Consider the following 20,128-nt stretch of genomic DNA (forward strand, 5'->3'; position numbering starts at 1 on the left):
CTGGTAATAGCTAACACCCCTCCTAATTCCTTGTAGACCTGCCACATTTCTCTTTGCAATGAACTTTCTTTCCAGTGCGTCCATCAGCTTTTCAGGTATCCAGGGAGTCCCAGCAGCCCCAGCCTGAATTAAGTGTAGATTGACTGTAGGGTTACTTCAATCCTAAAAACTTAATTCAAATCCAAAGCCAAAAATATAAGGAGCAAGTATCTCTTCTTTATTCACATTATGAACATACATAGTGTAAAAAGAGAACAAATGCTTGTAACACCAGTCCCTAATTCTCAGTTCTCTCACAGGAAAAAAAAAACAAAAAACAAAAAACAGGAAGGTTTTTGGTTGATTTTGGTTTATTTTTAATCTGGCAATATAGTAACCCATGTTGCAGATCTTCCTTGCCCCAAAATAAGGAAGCATAGACTTTATTTACCCCTCGTTTTAAAAAAGAGTAAATGAAGGAAAAAAGTTCCTTTTTCTTAACATTTAGTGCTTAGTTCCAAAACTGGGTTACATATAGAGAACTTCATTCCTGAGAGCATATTAATGAGGCTCACAATCCTAGATTTAATGGGAAATACTATTGACTAGCTGCTGTGAAAATGAGGGAACAATTTGGCTTTGTTCATTATACAAAGTAAAGTTGCTGTACCAGTTGCAAAGGCAATGAAGTATCTGCACTTTGAATTTATATCCACAGAATCCTTTGATTTTTGGAACTTTCTGCATGTGTTACAAATCAATGGGAATTGCCAGATGTTCCACACTTCTCAAGTCTAGCCCTTACTTAGTAGCCATAGACCCATGAATTCAGAAATCTGAGTTTCATGGTGCTAGTTAAAAAGCAAAAAAGGTCTGTGGAGCTCTTGCTCTGAACACTGTTCTTTTTGAATTTTCTAGTGTATACTTCCACCCTCCAGCTTTACATTTCACAGCTATATAGCTTTTGAGGCAGTTTCTTAACTGTGTAATTTGAGGATTTAGCATTCATTTCAGTTATCTTAATGTCATAGGATGAACCTAGACTGCTTTCCCTGTAGCATTTTAGAAACATCTGAGTTATTAAAATGGAGTAATATTGAAAAATGTAAAAATTTTGGTTCACTTAAGCATTACATTAATACTGTTTTCTGTCCTATGAACTAAGATGTGCTTAACAAAAGTAGGAGCTGTTGCTAGTTACTGTTTGTTGCGCTACCTTCCTGAGACCCAAAGAAATGGCAATTCAGAGGAGACTGTTCCAATGCACGACTCTAAAAGTAACTTACCTAAAGAGGTTATTCTTCCATTCTGATTACTCTGCTGTGCTGTAAAAAAGAAGCCAGTAGAAAACAGAAGTGGAGAGTAAAACATTTGACTGACAAACAGGAAGGTGTGAACACAAAGGCACAGGCAATCTTGGCCAGTTGAGACAGGCAACTTGTTGATACATGACCTGCCTCATTTGGATGTGTTGCTGAGAAAATTGTGAAATTCACCTGCACTGGGCTATTCTGAAGCATTTATAATCTGTGGGATCAGGAAAAAATACACAATTAGTATGAGATATTCAGAATGATGAAAAGCAAGTTTTACATTTAGACTATTCAAACTCCAGTTACTTCCAAGTTATTAGCAATCTGGGAAGAAATCTGCTATGGAAAAGAGCACACCTACGTCAGTTGATGGTACAAAAAAATGGAATTAAACTGCAATGTCACAAAGGTTAGCAGTAATCGTTAGCAACAATAACAAACTGCTATTATTAAAGGATGAAGTTGACATAAATTTGTTTCATTCATTTCATAGTTGTTTTTTTTTTTGTAATCTCAGTGCTAGTCTACCTGATGGTGCAGTATTTTATTATGCCTCTTGCATCCTGAAATTACATACATTTTAAAGAAAAAAAAACCACAAAAGACAATTACAATCACTCAAAGTTGTATGGTTTAAGGTACAAAGCTCCAACTTTGCTTAAAGGAATGACTACTTTCATTCCATGTGTACTGAGACCTTGTCTACAAACACAGTGAACAAATACACTCTAATAAATATAAAGAACCAAACATCAGTAGAAATTGATCTTACAACAGAGACCAGTTCTCTACTACTGAAATTTGCATTTTCCTAACTTAAAAAAAAAAAGTCCACATACAAAGCAAAATAGGTAAACGGAAGTCTAAGCTGAGCAAACATTGTCCTTTGTATTCAGTGCCAGTTGTAGCAGTCTTTTGGAGGTAAATCATAATTTCTCTCTTCCTCTTCAGGTCCATAATCTAATGGCAGACCATAATTGTAATCAACTGTTACAACTGGTAATCTTTTGCCTTGTTCAATCTCTCTGGTAGGTTCGCCTTGAAAAGTTTTTCTTTCATAGTCTATTGAACTACCTTCCTGGTGTACAGATGAAGATGGATGCATTGTACGTGAAGAATATGGTGCAAATCTGTTTTTTCCTCTGTTAAATTCATCCGAAGGATGCACTCTTCTATTGTCTTCTGGACAATTTGTTCGATTACTGTAAGAAGAGCAAACATGCACAATGAAATCTTTACAAATAAAACAGTTCATTTTATACTCTCATTATGGTAGAGTATATTGTGGTAGTATTGTGTGGTAGACAGCACTTAAGAGTTAAATACAGCATCTGTACTTCAACTTACGTGCTTACTGCAAATAGTTTTTTTGTATTTTATAGTAAGTCAGTTTGAGATGTGCTTTTCATGCTAATGACTTAGATTAGGGATTCTCAAACTGTTTCATAATGACATTCAAGCATGATATGGATGGACCACAATTTAGTCACGTCATTTGCTCAGTGTTCAGATTCAATAGTTTAAATTGCATTTAAGGGAAAAAAAAAAAAAAAAAAAAAAAAAAGTAAACCCAATTTTTACACTGTACAGTTATTTTTTGGGGGGTTGGATTCTGAAGGGATTCGAGTATAAAGGTAAGTCAGAAAACAACATATGAAATCCATTATTTACCTATAGCTTCTGTTAAAGTCATCATTATCAGACCCGTAATCTCTATGAAGTGAAGGAGATGAGGAAAAATGAGGTTCCAGTACATTTTCATGGGAAGAAAAAGATTGACTTCTGAAAATAATTGCAAGAATTGCACATTAAGAGGAATACAAATGATTTCAGGCCTTTGAAAAGTATTAATTAAAATTACTTCAAATGAAATTTTAATAGAAGTATCTTAACTTTATTAGTTCACCATGTCAAAATATTTCTTGGTAATGATACACTGTCCTCTGTTTCACCAGTACAATGAAAATGATTAAATCAGGCTTTACTGGCAAATATCTGAACTATGTTCTGAAAGATAAAAAATATTTTTAAATATTATGTCAGAAACTTAACTACTGAATCCAGCAGGTTTAGTAATAAGTGGTATATGTATTTGGGAGAATATGATGCAAGTTCATAAGCAAAAGGATTTCTAGGAAATTATTAACTCATGAAATAAGTGAAAGACTTCCTTTTAGTATTAGTGCTTATCTCAGTTTGACTGAGGACATAAATAAAATTTTGTGTCCTCTTCTGTCTTGAGAATTGCTGTTTAAATCTAAGTTTCTATACAAAACAAAGTGGGACAAAGTTTTGTTTCAAGTTAACTCTGAAAAAGGTAAAACATAAGCTTTAATTTAAAGAAATACAATCTTCTAGTTTAGGAAACATTGGCTTTCGAAATTACAACACTCCAGCTTAAATCAGATCCTTCCATAAATCAAAATGTAAAGAGGTAATTAACTGATCATTCATATATGATTTTAGAAGGATTATTGTTTCAAATTATTATTTTCTTAATATTTATATATCAAAGAACTAATTTGAAATTTATTTTAAAAGTGCTGAGCTCTACACTTTTTCTCTCTAATCCTGGCCTTACAACTAAAGTGTGATTTACCTGTCTGAACACCATCCACGTGGCAAGTCATCATGACCAGGATGATCATGGAAAGGTCTTGGCCTTTGTCCTTGCCCTTTATTAACATAATCAAAATCTTTTAACTGAGGCTGTTCCTGTAAGTCATCATAAGGCTGATAGTCATGAAAAGGCCCACGCCTTTGTCCAGCACCTTTATTATCATAATCTTCTAGTTGCATCTCTGTTTGCAAGTCATTGTGCGGTTGGTTATCATGAAAATGTCTCAACCTCTGTCCATGAGCACGATTAACAAATTCAAAATCTCCCAGTTGCACCTGTGGCTGTAAGGCATCATGGGACTGATAGTCACGGAAAGGTCTCGGTCTCTGGCCAGGACCTTTGTTGACACAATCTAACTCTTTTAACTGCATTGGAGTCTGAAATTCGTCAGGAGATTGGTGGTCACGGAACTGCCTTCGTCTCTGGCCATGGCCCCTGCTACCAAAATCAAACTCCTTTGACTGCATATCTTCCTGCAAATTGTTGTGGGATGGATGGTCAGGGAAAGATCTCTGCCTTTGTCCACGGCCTCTGTTAAATTCAAGGTCCCTTGAATGTCTCTCTGCCTGTAAATCATCATGGAACTGGTGTCCATGAAAAGGTTTCAGCTGTTGTCCAGCTCCCTTGTTACTGAAGTCTAGGTCCTTCAGCTGCGTATCTTCTTGGTAATTGTCATAGAACTGGTGATCAGGAAAGGGCCTTCGCCGCTGTCCTGGTTCCCTATTGTAGTCCCAGTTTCTCATCTGCATTGGTGCTCTTAAATCATCTTGAGTCTGATGGCCATTAAATGATCTTCGTCTTTGTCCAGCTCCTTTATTAATGAAATCGAAATCTCTCAATTGTATCTGTCCTTGCAAATCATTCTGAGAGTGCTCATCATAAGCTCTTAATCTTTTCCCAGACCTGTAAAGAATTTCTTTCTTAAATAGAACATCTATACTCCTAAGTACAAGTTATTAATGACAGTAAGCTTTTTTAACTAAGAATTGATATGAAAGACATTGCAAGTAATATATATATATATATGTATCACAGCTACTAAGAATCTAAACAGTAAGAAAGATTATAAAACTTTAAAACAATGTCATAGTAGAAGCTGTGACAAGCATTCAATTGTAATTCTATAGTGCTTGTTTAACAGGCAAAACCAGTGATTCCAAATTAACTAAAAATAATTGCAGACAACTGCAGAATAATAAAGAAGGAACTCTAAAATTTTCCCAAGTAAACTGATTACTCAGCAACTTCTAATAACACATTCCCTGTCTTCCCTTTATCTTTTCAATTTTTTTCTTATTCCGTAAATATAATGTGCGTGAGTAGGCTATATTCATAAAATGTCTTTTAAATTACAATATTTATAGTACTTCCAATGTTTCAAAACACCATACCTAGTTGTTAAAATCAGCTGACCTTCTTGTAATATTGTAATGAATTGCTGCTTTAAAAACAACACATAGTAATAAATAATTATCTTTCCCACTCTGGGGAGTTTTGGCTTTTAATTTCACATTTCAGCCTATTACCCCTGAAAATCTTCATTTGGGAATCGTTCCACAGGTCCTTCCATGGCATGTGGAGGAGGCACAATATCCTCATCTGAATCCCATACATCCATTCCAAGGTTACTAGGAAGAATAAAAACAGCTCATATAAGCTTTTTATTATTATTATTATTATTATTTATTTATTTAAACATACTACTGAGAGAGAAGAAAAAAAAAACAAAGATTATTCATCTGAGAATTACAGCAATTTTTGGTTAAATTAAAGCTACAGGTATCCATGAATTTCTTACAGAACTTCAATCTTGTAAAACTACTTGGGGGAGGGCTGCAGAGAAAGCAAAAAGAATACCTAAACTTCATACATTTGGAACAACATCCAAAATATGAGACAAGCACCATACGTATTCAAAAATATGATATGGGACTAACTTTATGATTTAAGTCTATAAAGGAATGATAGCATTAAAACAAGAACAAAGGGCATTCAAATCAAACTAGGACAACCCAGATCACTCACATATTATTTTAAAATCAATTTAATGCTACAAGATATCATTGGTACAAGTAACTTAGTAAGATGTAAAGGTTAGCTGTTCTTATGTACAGTAGGGTGTGGATATGATAAAAATTAAATATTTCTTATGCATCAGGATAGTCTACTATGAGCAACAGAGCTGAGAACAATCTGCCACTCTGAGTAGTTTTTCCCATACTGTATTTTCCCCTTAGAACTGTTATATTATTTTTTAAATACCTGATTCTACCAACAACAGCAGGCAGACCAGCGCTTGTAATGAAATCTATGCAGTGGCTCTTTTTTAATTTATAATGATAGAATACAGACTCGGTATAGCTGGAATAGTACGATACAACTACAACAATGCTCAATAGTACAAACTAGTTCAAAACTATTTTGAACCTCAAAAGATAAACAAAGGAAGTACATTGTATTTCATGTTATTCATATCAGAAGTCTTGCAAAATACGTGTGGTTGTATATTAAATGTTTAAGAGGGGGTTAATTCTGGCTTATGAATGTAAGTGAATTCTTCAAAATACCAGTAAACATACAGGAAAATCTTAAGCATGCAACTAAAAGCTTTAGCTTACCTTCTCATTGGTTGCGTTCTGAGATCTGTGAGATACACAAGACCATCTATTCGATGACCTCTGGCATCACCAAAAGCTAAAGAAAAAGAGATGCGAGTCTAATGAAACGCAAGCAAACTGATCCATGAAAATATGAAAAGGCAGGTTTCTGTTGACCATGAGATTCTGAATTTGAAAAAAGTAATTTGCAGTCATACTAATGCTGAAGTATTTAATAGTGTAGCAAGCTGTGATCATTGTAGCTTTTATTTTATTTTTTTTTTTTATTATTTTAAACAACCAAAACTAGTAGTGGCAGCAACCTATGACTGAAAACCCCTTCAAAGCAAAAGAAAAAAAAATGTTAAGCAGCTGAAACATCCTCCTATGGTGCAATTTGCTAAGCTCAAAACTTGTTTGGAACAGAATCAATAGTCAGAGAAATGTTCTGTGGAGGTCAGCACATGAGATAATTCTAAGGATAGTAAAATAGAATTACAGTATTTGTGAATACAATTGTAGTTAATTGTGAATTACAACTTGACATTTGCCTTAGTTCAAAGTGTGTGAAATACCTTGGATTGCTGCCTCTGGATCCCAACCTTCAACATCTATAAGATATCTGAAGAAAAACATGGTTAGATCATTGTCCCAAAGGACTTACAGACTAGTATAAAGCCACTATCTTTTTGAACACTGATTTTTGCTTTTATACAACCCTTACCTACATATAAGGTAGCCGGTTCTATTAATTCCATTAGTACAGTGGACACCAATGAGTTTCTCTGTCAAAAAGGAAAACACAGGCTTTAATAGTTCAGAAAATAAATTTACTATGAAATTAAAAGAAGATAAAAAGAAGTATTGTACTTTTCTAGTAAAGCAATGATAAATAATGCTTGCTATTTTCAAATTGATACTGTCACTCCTGTAAAATAACAGACACACTGAGACAGTCTGATGGACCTCTAGCAGCAGTTAGCTCACTAACTGCTTCTAAACCTGTGAAGAATGAGATTAACTCTGCAGACCATAGCAAACAATAAAGAGGAATGATGAATAGGACATTCATGCTATTACATAAGTTTATTCTAGGTTGGTGTCCTAACCCTTCAGAATTTACTAAAAATTATTTTTAAGAAGAATCCTGAGAAATTTTAGGGGGTAATCTGGAACAGAGGGCAAGTTACAATGCACAAGGTAACATAAAAATGGAAGTTCTCACACCTCTGAATTTATATAAACACTGCCAAAACAGTCTTACTAGCTGGAACAGTAACAAATTAGGAATTGAATCTCTTGATTCTGAGAATAATAAATAATTAGATTTAAATACAGCCTATGCTTTGTCCCATTAAAAGAACCATTGGATCAAAACAAGAAGGAAAAACAATTATTTCCAAGTAAGTTCCCTAAGGCCAAAAAAAGAGCAAAGAAAGAACTTGCACATTAACTTTCTGAATAAGGACAAAACCATCTTCTTACACTTTTTAATTTTCCCACTACTTCCAGGTTAGGTTCTTATACCTGAGATTTAAGCCAGAGCTCTTTCATTCAACAGAGCTGACCTTCCACTGCAAAACAACAGTTACATTCTGCAGCAAAAACTGTATGGACTTGGAAATTTAAACTGTATTTTCTCACAGAAAATGCCAGAGTAACCATAGCAATTAGCATGAAAAAAGTCTGAGGGAATGGCTCTTCAATATCAGATAGATGAACAGTTAAAATCTGTAGCAAATAAAGCGAGAAAGTAGAAGCTGCAAACAGGCTGTGGCAAAGCGCCTGCAAATTTATTTCCCTGAAAAGCACTTGTATCATTCCAGGGAGAATTGTACTAATGCAAAAACACTAAAATGGCAACAGATCCACATTGTGGAAACACTGATGTTGTGTCTGCAAAATGATTTTTAAGAATTGCTAGGATATGAGGGCAATAATGGGTTTATAATTCAGAAAACTGCTACGTGAGACTAAACGGTCTCCATTAGGTCGCCCACAAATATCAGTGCCCAGTGCCATCAGAGGAACTCTGTGCTATTTAAAACATCCATAAAGGGCCAGCAGTTGTGACACTGAACTGATGGAGGACAATTTGAGTGAAACAGATAAAAGTCTTATTTCTATTGAGTACTATGTCAGCTAGGTGGAGGCAACTGATTTAAACCTTGTGAAACAGGTACTTAGAAGGTGGATTTCAGGTGAAGGCATTCAACAAGCACTGAACAGGGAAGACTTCCCTTGCACAGACAAGTAAAATAAAAAAGCATAAATACAGCAGCATCAAGGAGTACAAAAAGGACAAACCTGAGATCCCAGATGTCTTAAAGAATCTACTGTAATTAATATAAGATGCAGTTAACACTGAAATAAAAATTTTGGTCTTTTACAGCTTAAGATGTTGATATTTACCGTTTCCTGCATTTTCCCACAGGAATTTTCTGACCCACTTTTTGAACTGTAGGATAGTAGCATTATCAGGGACTTCAAGTCCAACAGTGTAAAGTTTCTTGTACTGCACACTTTTAGGTAAGTCCTATCAACAAAAAGAAAAAAATGGTGAACATTATTGAAATCTTGCATCAAGGAAAAACCCTGAAACAGTATCTATAATAATGCCCATGAAAAACAGTAGCTCAAATGCTGCATAGAAACTGAAAATGATCTTGACATGACTGTATAGAGACATGCTCTCAGAAACTACCATTTGCGTTTCTGTTGTAAACACCTGATCTCAAAGAAGAGTTTGTTTCTACACAGGACTTTCTTATCCCTAACAATAAGGCAGACCATTAACTAAAGAGAGCAGATTCTTGTAATTCCATTCTAACACATTTAACAACTATTAGCAATAGTTACCCTTCCCAACAACAATCATATATACACACATCTGCACGCTAAGCATGTCAAGTCAATGTACATTCAAAGATTAACATTCAGTTTTAACAATCCTATTTATTTTCCTTTTCAATAGGAAGCAATCAAAATTGTTTGGACTATACAGGTAACAAATTTGAAATAAAGTAATTTTTAAAATGCATACTTTTTAGTGGTTACCACTGAAGATGAGTAAAGAAACTACTAAAAAAGCCCACCTTAGGCATACATGAGAATGTCTTCAGGATACAGGCTGCAAGTCTTCAGCATCTTTTCTGCGTGCTTAGTGCTGAAGTCTTTATCCATTATTCTAAGCAACCATAATACAAATAAGCCACAAATGTAACTAGCTGGGGGAGAGAGTTATTTCCTCTGTGATAAAACATTTGGTTTCTATTAGAGCCACAAAGTAAGTTTAGATGGCTCAACTTATCTAGTCAAGATGAGCAAATACATAAATACTTTAAAACAAATACAGCAGCAACTATTTTATTTTTTATATTCTTGCATTACCTTAACTTCATAGTATCGTGTAGTATATGTTAAATCAATAATTAATCCAAGCTCCACATTTAAGGCTTTCATTGCAGCAATTAAGTCTTTTGGTGTAAATTTCTGGGTTGGGGTAAGCCTCTGGTTAATTGCCTACAATGAAAATGGAAAAGAAAAATTTGCTTAACTTCTAATAACAGAACATTTGTAATATTCAGCCATGTTAAACAAGAAAACATCAGTTTATAAAAGTGAATGTTTACACTATCAAAACCATACCCATGTTTTATACAGATTAATAAATGAAAAGGAACCAAATAACAAGAAATCAATAATTTGTTCCTATTCAGATGAAAAGGCAACAAAATGCAGAGTAACTTCCATTTGCACATTAGCAAACATTATTTGCGTAAGTACTGATTTGACAGTAAAAAATCCTACAAAATGCTGCATATATATATATACACAGATTAAGTAGCTAAACAGGAAAAAGCAAAGCACCCCAACCCTTTTCCCCTAAAACATACTGTACAAAACAAACTGTACAATAGCATAAAATTAACTGTGTATTTCACAAAAAAACATTGTGACAAGTTGTGATATCAGAGTTCACTTATTCTAAAGGTTTTAACTTTCTCCCCAGAAATGTTATGCAGGCATTTTTATCCTTGCTTCATCTCTTGGCAGAATGTATAGAACTAGAAAATTACTGCATGTGTAGCACTGGAAATATTAAATAAGAGTAAAATACAGTGGCTAAAAAAGCTGCATGTTGGTGAACAATGAATTATTGATTTCATTTTGACAGACACAGTGGAAAAATTGTTTACTCACCCTATTGTAGCTGTGGTTTTTGAAACGTGTTCTCCATTCTAGGTATGAAAATGCCTCATGCGCAAAACTGGATTTTCTCTGAATAGTGTGCTGTTCACTGTGAGAGCCTTTTGACACAGGCTCTGTTACAACCCATAAAGACAGTGGCAAAACAGACGCAGCAGCCTCAACCACCTCTCAGTTCCTTTGTCAATAAGAAATTCAAGTAGACTGTACTCAGAACTAATGGAAAGGAAGGCAGCCACAGACCACACACCTCTCAGAACCACAGATGCTATAGGGTAACTAACTACTCCATCTTTTGACAGTACAGATTCTAATTTACGATGCTAGCAAGTAATTTGAATCAACTTGAGAAACAGAGGCAGGAATTCTAATTAAAGAATAAACAGCAGGACATTCCCAAGCTAATATATTATTAGGAAGCTTGAGCTAAAAAAAATAGCATAGAAAGCACATAGAAGTATTCTGTCCTAAGTATTTCAAAAATTGGTATACTGCTGAAAAAACAGTCGAGGTTGTCTAAGTTCAAACAAAATGAAGAGTAGTCAGTTATCTCTCAGCTACTCAGCAGTGTTTTTTAATAAAATTTGCAGCTAAATTTACTAACTTTGAGGTGACACGAGTCTGCAAAAGTCTGTGACAGAACTTAAAAGAATTTTTTCTTTTACTATGTGAACCCACAATTAACATTGAGGGGAAATACAATTTTAAAAAATATGACATCTGTAAACATATTGCTTGGCTGAGTAAACAGTCACATGTGTTATGAAAGAAAGACTATGTATTGAAAGACTTTAAGATTTTCTGAAAAACTCATCAAGAATTCTGCAAAAATGTCTATCCTTTTACGATCACTGGCTTATGAGCTCCTTACAGGCTATCACAGAAGATACAAGGAGTATTTTGTATCTCGTGAGAGATACAAGTGAGCTACGGGGGAAGTTGGTGAGTATCTTTCTCTGAATCTAGAGGGACAAGGAACTTGAAAAATATGCAGTGAAAAAATCCTGCATAGAGCAGTATATCTATGCAAAAAAATGGTGCTGGATCAAGTGGAATTACAGGAGCTGCTAATGCAAAAATCTCTCCTACTTAAACAGCAAAGAAGCTAATTATAAATCTACTGAACCTTATATCCACCAGTGGATAGATCTACCCTCTGACAGCCTCTGGTGGAAGACATGTGGCTGTTGTGCAATCCATCAGTACCATGGAGAATATGACCCATATCAGGTCTGAGATCTTTGGTGTCAAAGCAATAGAAACATCATACTAAAACTGTGTGAAAGCAGCTAAGGAAGCGAACACTGTGAGCATTGCACTTCAGTCACTGTTAACAGAATTGTGACTGAAAACATAATGGGCACTAATATGCCATAATAATAATATTTTTTTGTGTGTGGGAAAACTGCAGACAATAGTTTAGACAGAATATTTACTACTAACTGCTAAGATTATGTCTAGCTGTTGAATGTAAAGAGAGTTTAGAAACGTCTTTCCTGTGTATCTGAAGCAGGGACTTATAAAAGTGGTGTGCAAATTAAGTGTTAATTTATATCGAAGGGCAAATTTGCAGCCCTATCCCTCAATCCATCAAAGAACTGATGAATTGAAAAAAAGACAGTCTCCACATTTTGTCCTGTCACAAAAAACATGGAGAACTGGCTCAGTGTATTTAATAGATTAAGACATTACTCCATCTTAGTAAGAATCTAATGGAGTTACTAACACATTAATCAAATAAATCTACGAATACTGCATTTCTCCATATCACTATAAAAGTTTTTGCTTACAGAACTGGTAGTCTGGATCCCTAATTTTTAAAAGTACTGCAGTAGCTGGAATCTTTTAGTAGCCTGATTTCTGTAAACTTGTATTTGGGCTTATATCGCCTGGATTGTTAGTTGTATTATAAGCCCCTCCATAGTGATAATTGGACTTTTCTCATAACAGTCAAGAAAAGATGTTAAATAAGATCATGAAATTAGGAGTGTCAACTCAAATCAGAAAGTGATCAAATCAGTTTTCCTGATTGGTTAGAAATGAGACTGTATGATTTTCAGAAGAATAAAAGAGTAACATCAAATACAAACTTTAAAAGAGAAAGAAAAAAAATATATTATGTACATAAAGCCATTGGTAGATGACTGGACTGATATTTTAAATACCACAAAATATTTTTTCATAAAACTTTCCAGAAGCTTGCATGAATATTAATGCTATTCATTACTTTTGCATTGTATTTAGTAGAGACATTCTGTAATTACTGTTTATACATACCCCTTTTAAAGGTACTTTAAATGCAATAAATCTAGTTCCTGGTATAGGCTGTCCAACTGGTGTCAAGCTCCGCCATCTGCAATGAAATAAACATTTATTATAAGTATTTTCAAACAACATGATTCAACAGAAGACGTGTAGCTCCATATAAAACTTCTAAAATAAAGATATTGCCTCTTAGGATTAAAACTTTGGTAAAATAATACATAAAAATAACCTCTTTAAAATTATCATAGTTATTTCAAACTATGTGTATCTTACATAGCAAGAAACCTTGTCACATTAAAGCTGTGTTAAATATAATAGTTATTTAACGTTTCTCCAATCATAAATGGTAGCTGTCTTTTTTTCCTATGATGAGCCATGCAGCCCACTAGCATAATATATTAAGCTTTAGATTTACAAACAACAGGATCCAATAGTTCTTAAATTCTTTGACCACATAATCAAGCAGTTGTAACTGATGTGCACAAGTGTTTAAAAAAAATGACCACTTTAATCCTTATAGATAAAGTTTTTATTTTTTTAAATCCATCATCAAATAATAACCTGTTTAACCAAGAAACTTAAGATCTTTTTAGTATCACTATAATAAATATTTTTTTCTTATGGTATTACATATTTGAATAAAATTAATGGATCCACATTCTTCTGGGATAAATGAAAGAGAGTTGCCTAGAAGATGCCAGAAGAATATCAACAGTGTTACTACTGGATTGATCAGCTTATTTAGCATGCCACACAATTTATGTAAAGACACTCCTATTGTTTGCAAATCTAAAATCAGGATCCATAACAAAAGGAATCTTTACTGTCCATAAAGCACTGTTATAAAGAAAATACTTCTAACATACATTGTGCACAATTGCTGTTATCACACAATAGAGGTGTGTCCCCAAATCTGCACTTATTCCACAAAGTGGTACTGAGATATTGTCAGTACATTTGAAAACAGTCTTTTTCTTTCCTTCTTTTTTCAACTTCCAGAAACCTTCATCCCCTCAAAATGTTAGGGCAGTACTTACAAACAAGTAGTGCCAATATTACGTAAAGGGTATGGTTCAACAGGTAAAAATAAGTCTGTTTGTATTATAGTTGGCAGAAGTTTTTCAATTTGGCTGAATCAAACACCTTTAAAAAGTTACTTAAATAACAATGTCAATTACTATTGTTAGTTGCCTAAACAACAATATCAGTTACTATTCTTGATTACTTAAATAACAACGAAACGCTAAGTTTACATTCATTAAAAAATACAAAGGTAGATTTCGCAAATGTGTTCACTTTGTAATATGCTTCTTTTTCAAAACAACAGCCTTTGCTTCACTTCCTCTTGGCACTTTGCAAAATATGAAGAATATTCCATCACACAAAAATTTAGCAAAAATCACTTTAGTATGAAGACTTATGTTACAACACTTGAAATGCTAGTAATTCCAAAACCCCAAAGAACTGGTGTTCACAAATTCTACAGTGTGCTTGAAGAAACCCTGGACATACCCGCTTTTCAGAGATGCCAGTATATTTAAAGCATATGAAAAACTTTATGTGAAAAGTCAATTAGCAGATCGATTTTACCTTCATTGAGGTGAATTACTAAATTTAGTTGTAAAATGAGAAAAACAACTTCTGAAACTGTTTCACTTCTCTTAGTTTAAGACAGATAAATTGTACATGAATCAAGATCGCAAAAAGCGTTAATATACAGAAAATATTACTGAATCTAACAAAAACCACAACATAATGAAGTATCCTGGTGATAAAATTTTATCTAATTCACGTTATAAACCACTCCGTGATTCTGTGATTGTCTAAAAAAGATACTAATTGTTCATGTATCAAAAGATACAACATGTTCAGATGTATATTTAATCTGAACTACTGTTAAAATTAATGAGAAAATCAGGCTTAACAACTCCAGCCTCTTGCTATTTTAAAATAACTCTGGAAATTACATTTCTTTATTTAAAACTTTTGCCCATTTCCAAATAAAATTAGAAGATGGGCTGTGTCTAGGGACATAGAAACTAGTGCCAATAACACTAAAATGTACAACATACTTTACAAAAGTAGGATTTAACTGGACAAGCAGCCAGAGGCCATATTCACATATCCGTGTTTAAAAGCATTCTGAAGGAAGGTAGAAGTTAAGCATTCCAGCCACAGAAGACCAATCAGCCTATGTAGGAAGACAGCTGGATATCATAGGTTAGAAAATCAGGTCTTCTTTAATCAGCTTTCTCTTGGAAAACTATGAATGGAAATCTACCATGATTATTGTAAATTCCAAGCAACTAGAAGCCAGCAAGAAGTTATTAAAGATTGCTTAAAAATCTTATTTGCTGTCATTAGCAATGTAACAAAGACTTTGGAAAATTCTGAACTTTTCATCAATCCTCTCAAGACTTCTGCAAAAATCAGCAAAACCTGGCAGCTCTATAGTAGAAAATAAGCAGAAAACATTCTTTATCAGAAAATGTAAAGGGTATATGTTGCATGTTACCTTTAAAATAATAATAATAAAATTCAGCATACTGATGCAGAACTAAAAATCATCAAAAAAAAAAAAAAAAAAGCAGATCAAAATTAAGCAAAAAATGCCTAAGGAAATGAACTCAATTATTTTTGTGGTTGATGAAGGAATATAGTTGGGAAGTAAAGGTGGCAGGGCTTAAGTAAAACTCCTGAAGTCTGGATAAAGGCTGAAAGGACAAAAGATGGATGAGTTACATATCTTTGAAACAGCAGTTACAGAAACAAAGACAAATAGTATTTTAACAAGTACAAATGAGAATCATGACACACAATTTGTGTCCTGCTTGGATGGAAAGAAACCCGTGAGTCAAAGGTGTTATTCAGAAGACTTGACACAATCATCATTCCTGTAGCAGTGATTAAAAAGTAACAGAGGCTTGAGTTAAAAAACAAGCTGGACATGAAGTAGCTGAAACATGGCAGTAAGAGTTTCCTGAACAAGGCAGTGGTGTCTCACTGAGATGCAGACACAGAAATAGATGTGTCTTGAAACAGATCTAGGCGTTTGCCATTATAGAGGGCAGAGCTATGCCCTCTATAGTGAATACCATAGAACTGATGGTATTCACATTATAAAGATGTTGTGATAAGAGTCTAAGATGGAATCACATAAAAGTTACATACTGTACAGATACAATGCACTTATAATTAGAGTATTATTTCTCTACGTTTTCAAATAGGTAAACAATCCATGGACTACTTGCAGACCAAGATCTGAAAGGCAACAAAATGTAAATTATTTAATTATTTGCCTTTCCCAGTTCAGGATCATGTTTCGTCTTTGTCACTTCCCAACTACCATCAACTATCACAGAACTGAGGCAGAATTTTGCCCATACAATTGTTTGCTTAACAATTCAGGTGTTTCTACAATTCTGAAGCCTATTATGAACATCTTATGGTTATGAACCTACCTTGGAAAGTGAATTCCCAATCATTCAAAAAGGATAATATAGTAGCTGTAGAGAAACTTGAGTATGAAATACTGGGAGCTGCAGCAAGACCATTTAGAAAATACTAGTTGCAATCTCTCTTCCTTTTTGGCTACTGCTACTACATGATATACACACAGCTCTATTTTCCAAGTAGCTTCTGTAGATACCATAACTGATAATTGTTGAAGAAAAGACACCCCTAAAAGGTCTATACATGTTTTCAAGATAGAACACAATGTCAAAAAAAGGTCAAAAGCAGATGGAAGAGAATATAGAGAGCTGTTAATCATCTGTTAAAACAGATTTCTCCCTTTCCTTTACTTCAGCCTGTGTCATAGCTTGCAAAAAAAACAGTGAATGTGTAAAGCACAGGAGAAAAAGTCTCCTTCCCATATCGATAAGTAATTGCATAGCTTTGCACTTGTGGTGGTGTATTGAAACACTAAAGCCGTGCCTTAAGAGCTGTATGGCAATGATACAATCATTACTCAGGTATTATAAGTAGTTTCTTCTGATACCACATTTTTTAAATGAAAACATTCTATGCCTGACAGTATGAAGCACTTTTGCTTTACAATTAAACTCTCGCATTACTGTAATCTTTATCTTCCATCCACCCTTGAACATGCATTTCATAGACCAAAATACAGAATCAGTTATGCCAGTCTTTAACACTGTTGTAAATGAAATGCTGATGTTTTGAAGTCTGCACTAGAATAAAAAAGTATGTTCACAGTATATAGGTAAAAATAATTCAGTTTTGTCTTTATAATAAAAAGACCCCACTCCTGGGATTTTATTTAGACCCTTTAAGGAAAAGGCACAATAAGGTGGTATTTCTGCAGATGCTTTTCAAAACTGAAATCTGACTTTATTAAATTATACTCACAGTAGGACTTGGGATGCTGATGCGCACACATATATAAAGCAGTAAAACCATCACAGCACTGTGGTAGCTCTTTAGATAGCTTGAACTCCCTCTACTGGCTAGTTCTCCCCTAAAACACCATCATACACAACTACTTATGGACAACACTGTTTCAGACACCCTGGTGGAAACTGCAGTCGAACAGACCACTTGAATCCCTCTCTTATAGTACTCTCTTATGTTATAAAATTATTTCCCTAGTGTGACTTTATAGGACTAAGACTGCAATGGATACTGCACACCTTATCTCTGCTCCGAGACTTTATTGGGAAAAGGGAGAAATAATTTTTACTATGAAGGAGTACAGGAAGTCTGGCCTGATTTGTTAATAGTATCAAAAAAGAAGTATCTGAATAAGTTGAAAACACTTCAGTATCATGACTAACAGGAGTATCATCAGTTAATTCTAGTTTTACAACCAATTACTCTACAGCAGATGTTCCTCTCCTTGAAAGGGGCACAGGTGTTAGTTTCTAAGCACAGAAGCCAAAAGAAGAGTCCATTGCTTCTTCCATACTTACAGATGAAATGCATACAGCCTAAAAGCAGCTCCAGCTCAAAAACAATGGGGAAAAATAAGGGATAAATAAGCACCTGATGCATGAGAAATGTTTTCATAATAATTTCTGTGTATGAAGAAAACAAGCCTGACAGTTATTATTCAGGCTTTCTCTGTTACTGCTTGCAAGCCTAACCCACTCCAGAGTTCAATCTTTTGTGTCCATTTTCTAACTGAATTTTCATAGAAGCTTAAGTAGCACTTCCTTAAATTTTATTCTAATTTTAATCCCTGAGTTTGCCTGCTACGAAAAAAATCAGTTTCTTGAAGCTTTGCTTTTTTCTTTTTCTTTTTTTTTTTTTTTTTTTTTAATTTTGCATAACTTTTGTTTCTATTCGTTGGTTTTAGACCACCGTGTTTTAGAGGAAATTATGCTTTTTGTATTTTATTGCTCCTCCTAAGCATATTAATAAACTTTCCCTGAAACCCGGATAATGTCCACCTTTCCTTAGAGAAAAAAAAAAAAAAAGGAAATATTAATTTTAAGTTATTTTTCCATTACAATGTGCCTTTCTATCTCTGCACATACTTTTACCCAATAAGTTTGTAATGCAGTAACACATGGGTTCAACTCTTAAACTTGGACTTCTTTTTAATAGAACCTGGACATTTTCTTAATAGAATTGAAGAATAGAACTGTGTTTATTTTAACTGAGACTAGTTTGTGGTCCCCATATGCACTCCCATTCAAGTCATCAGAAAGCCAGTAGAATAGTGCTTTTTTTATTGTTATTTTCATTGATAAAACGTTTTGGTTGTCTTCTTGCATAACAAAACACAACTACTGGATCGTCTTTCTGGACCTGAATGCTCTTCACGTGTATGCAATCACCTGCTCCCATCTTATTTGTTCTTCCCCAACTCTTGGTAGCAAATGTGAGTAAGGATGGACCACACTCCAGTACCCCAGAGAAGTATGCACCTGAGGTTAAGGTTAGGAAGAAGGGACTCTGGCTGATGAAGGAGATGTGCTCACAGACAGGTTTGAGCATTATACTCACCTAGGGGATGAAGGGCTGGGCTGTCTTGGAGAAGGTTCCTACCTTACCTGGCAGTAAGTGGTGAAGATGCTTGTGGCAAGCAAGCGCCTGGGGCAGCGAGTGCCCCTTCTCTGTGGGCAGGACTATGCCCACTCCTGCCTCTCTTAGTGTGAGGGATACTTACCCATCGGGGATAGTATTCTTCTTTACCATGGTGAAAGCAGGAGCAGGCAGAGCAGGAGACAACGGTGAAAGTGCGCACTGCAGCAAAGGAGAGAGAACCGCGCAGTTAACACGGTGCTAATCTCTTTCTGCATCAATGGGCCTTTTCACAGAGCTGACTCTCAAGGTAAAATAAACGCAGCTGTCAGCTCGAAGCCATCCTGAACGAGTTCTGCCGCCTGCAAGCTAGCCTACTTTCTCCACTGTTACGGTACAACAAGAGGGAAAGACAACAACTCACCTCTCCTCTCCAGCAGCCCAAAAGAACCGGAGAGGAGAGGCGGTGGGTTGCTAACTCTAGCAGCAGCGCTGCAGGGACGGAGATCTTGCTGGCAGCCCGGCTGCGGCGGCTCGGAGCAGCCCGCTCTGCCCCTGCGCTCCCGGAGCGAGACCTCTCGCCTCAACGAGCAGAAACTCCGGGCAGCTGCAAGAGGCGAGGCCAGCACCTCAGCGAGAGAAGGGCGGGCGCCTGCCCCGCTCTAACCCCGGCGGGTCCGGCACCGCCGGGTCCTGGGCACCGCCAGCACCCGCCGGCGCCAGGAGCCCCCCCTGCGGCAGAGGGGCCCATGCCCGCCGCTCCAGGGCGGCCGCGGCTCCCTCCTCAGAGCCGCCAGCGAGGCGGGGAGCCCCGGCCTGGGACAGCTCGGAGACGGCTGAGTCGAGGGGAAGGGAAAAGAAAGAAAGAAAAAAATTAAAAAAAAAAGCGAGACGAGGGCAAAGGGGAGGTCGCGGCCCGGCGGGGGGGTGGGGGGGACAGGCTGTGGCCAGGGGGTGGGCTGTGAGGAGAGGGGTACGACTCGCTGCCGGGGAGGGCCCGGGCGCCGGGGAGGAGCGGGGCTGCGGGCGGCCCGTACCCTGACAGGATCCCCCCGGCGCACCAAGGCTGGGCCGAGCCGGGCCGCGCCGCACCTTCCCCAACGGGGCGCCACTGCGCCTGCGCGCCGCCCGGCCCGGCTTCGGCGCGGGGAGGAGGA

The 20,128-nt window shown here is 36.1% G+C and overlaps 1 protein-coding gene across 1 annotated transcript; it reads right to left on the reverse strand.

The window, feature by feature from the left end:
• Positions 1 to 1,400: 1,400 nt before the first annotated feature.
• Positions 1,401 to 20,125, reverse strand: LOC311439919 (uncharacterized protein). The gene is made up of 12 exons (XM_084526239.1): positions 20,064 to 20,125; positions 19,117 to 19,193; positions 12,996 to 13,071; positions 9,900 to 10,031; positions 8,922 to 9,045; positions 7,234 to 7,294; positions 7,085 to 7,131; positions 6,531 to 6,606; positions 5,439 to 5,540; positions 3,892 to 4,815; positions 2,964 to 3,074; positions 1,401 to 2,494 (listed from the first exon to the last, which is right to left on the reverse strand). The coding sequence occupies exons 2-12, from the start codon at positions 19,143 to 19,145 to the stop codon at positions 2,185 to 2,187; spliced, it is 1,992 nt and encodes a 663-aa protein (XP_084382365.1). The 5' UTR covers positions 19,146 to 19,193; positions 20,064 to 20,125; the 3' UTR covers positions 1,401 to 2,184.
• Between the last annotated feature and the right edge of the window lie 3 nt (positions 20,126 to 20,128).

Source organism: Aythya ferina (genome assembly GCF_964211825.1).
Source record: "Aythya ferina genome assembly, chromosome: 7".
In the NCBI taxonomy this organism is placed as follows: domain Eukaryota; kingdom Metazoa; phylum Chordata; class Aves; order Anseriformes; family Anatidae; genus Aythya; species Aythya ferina.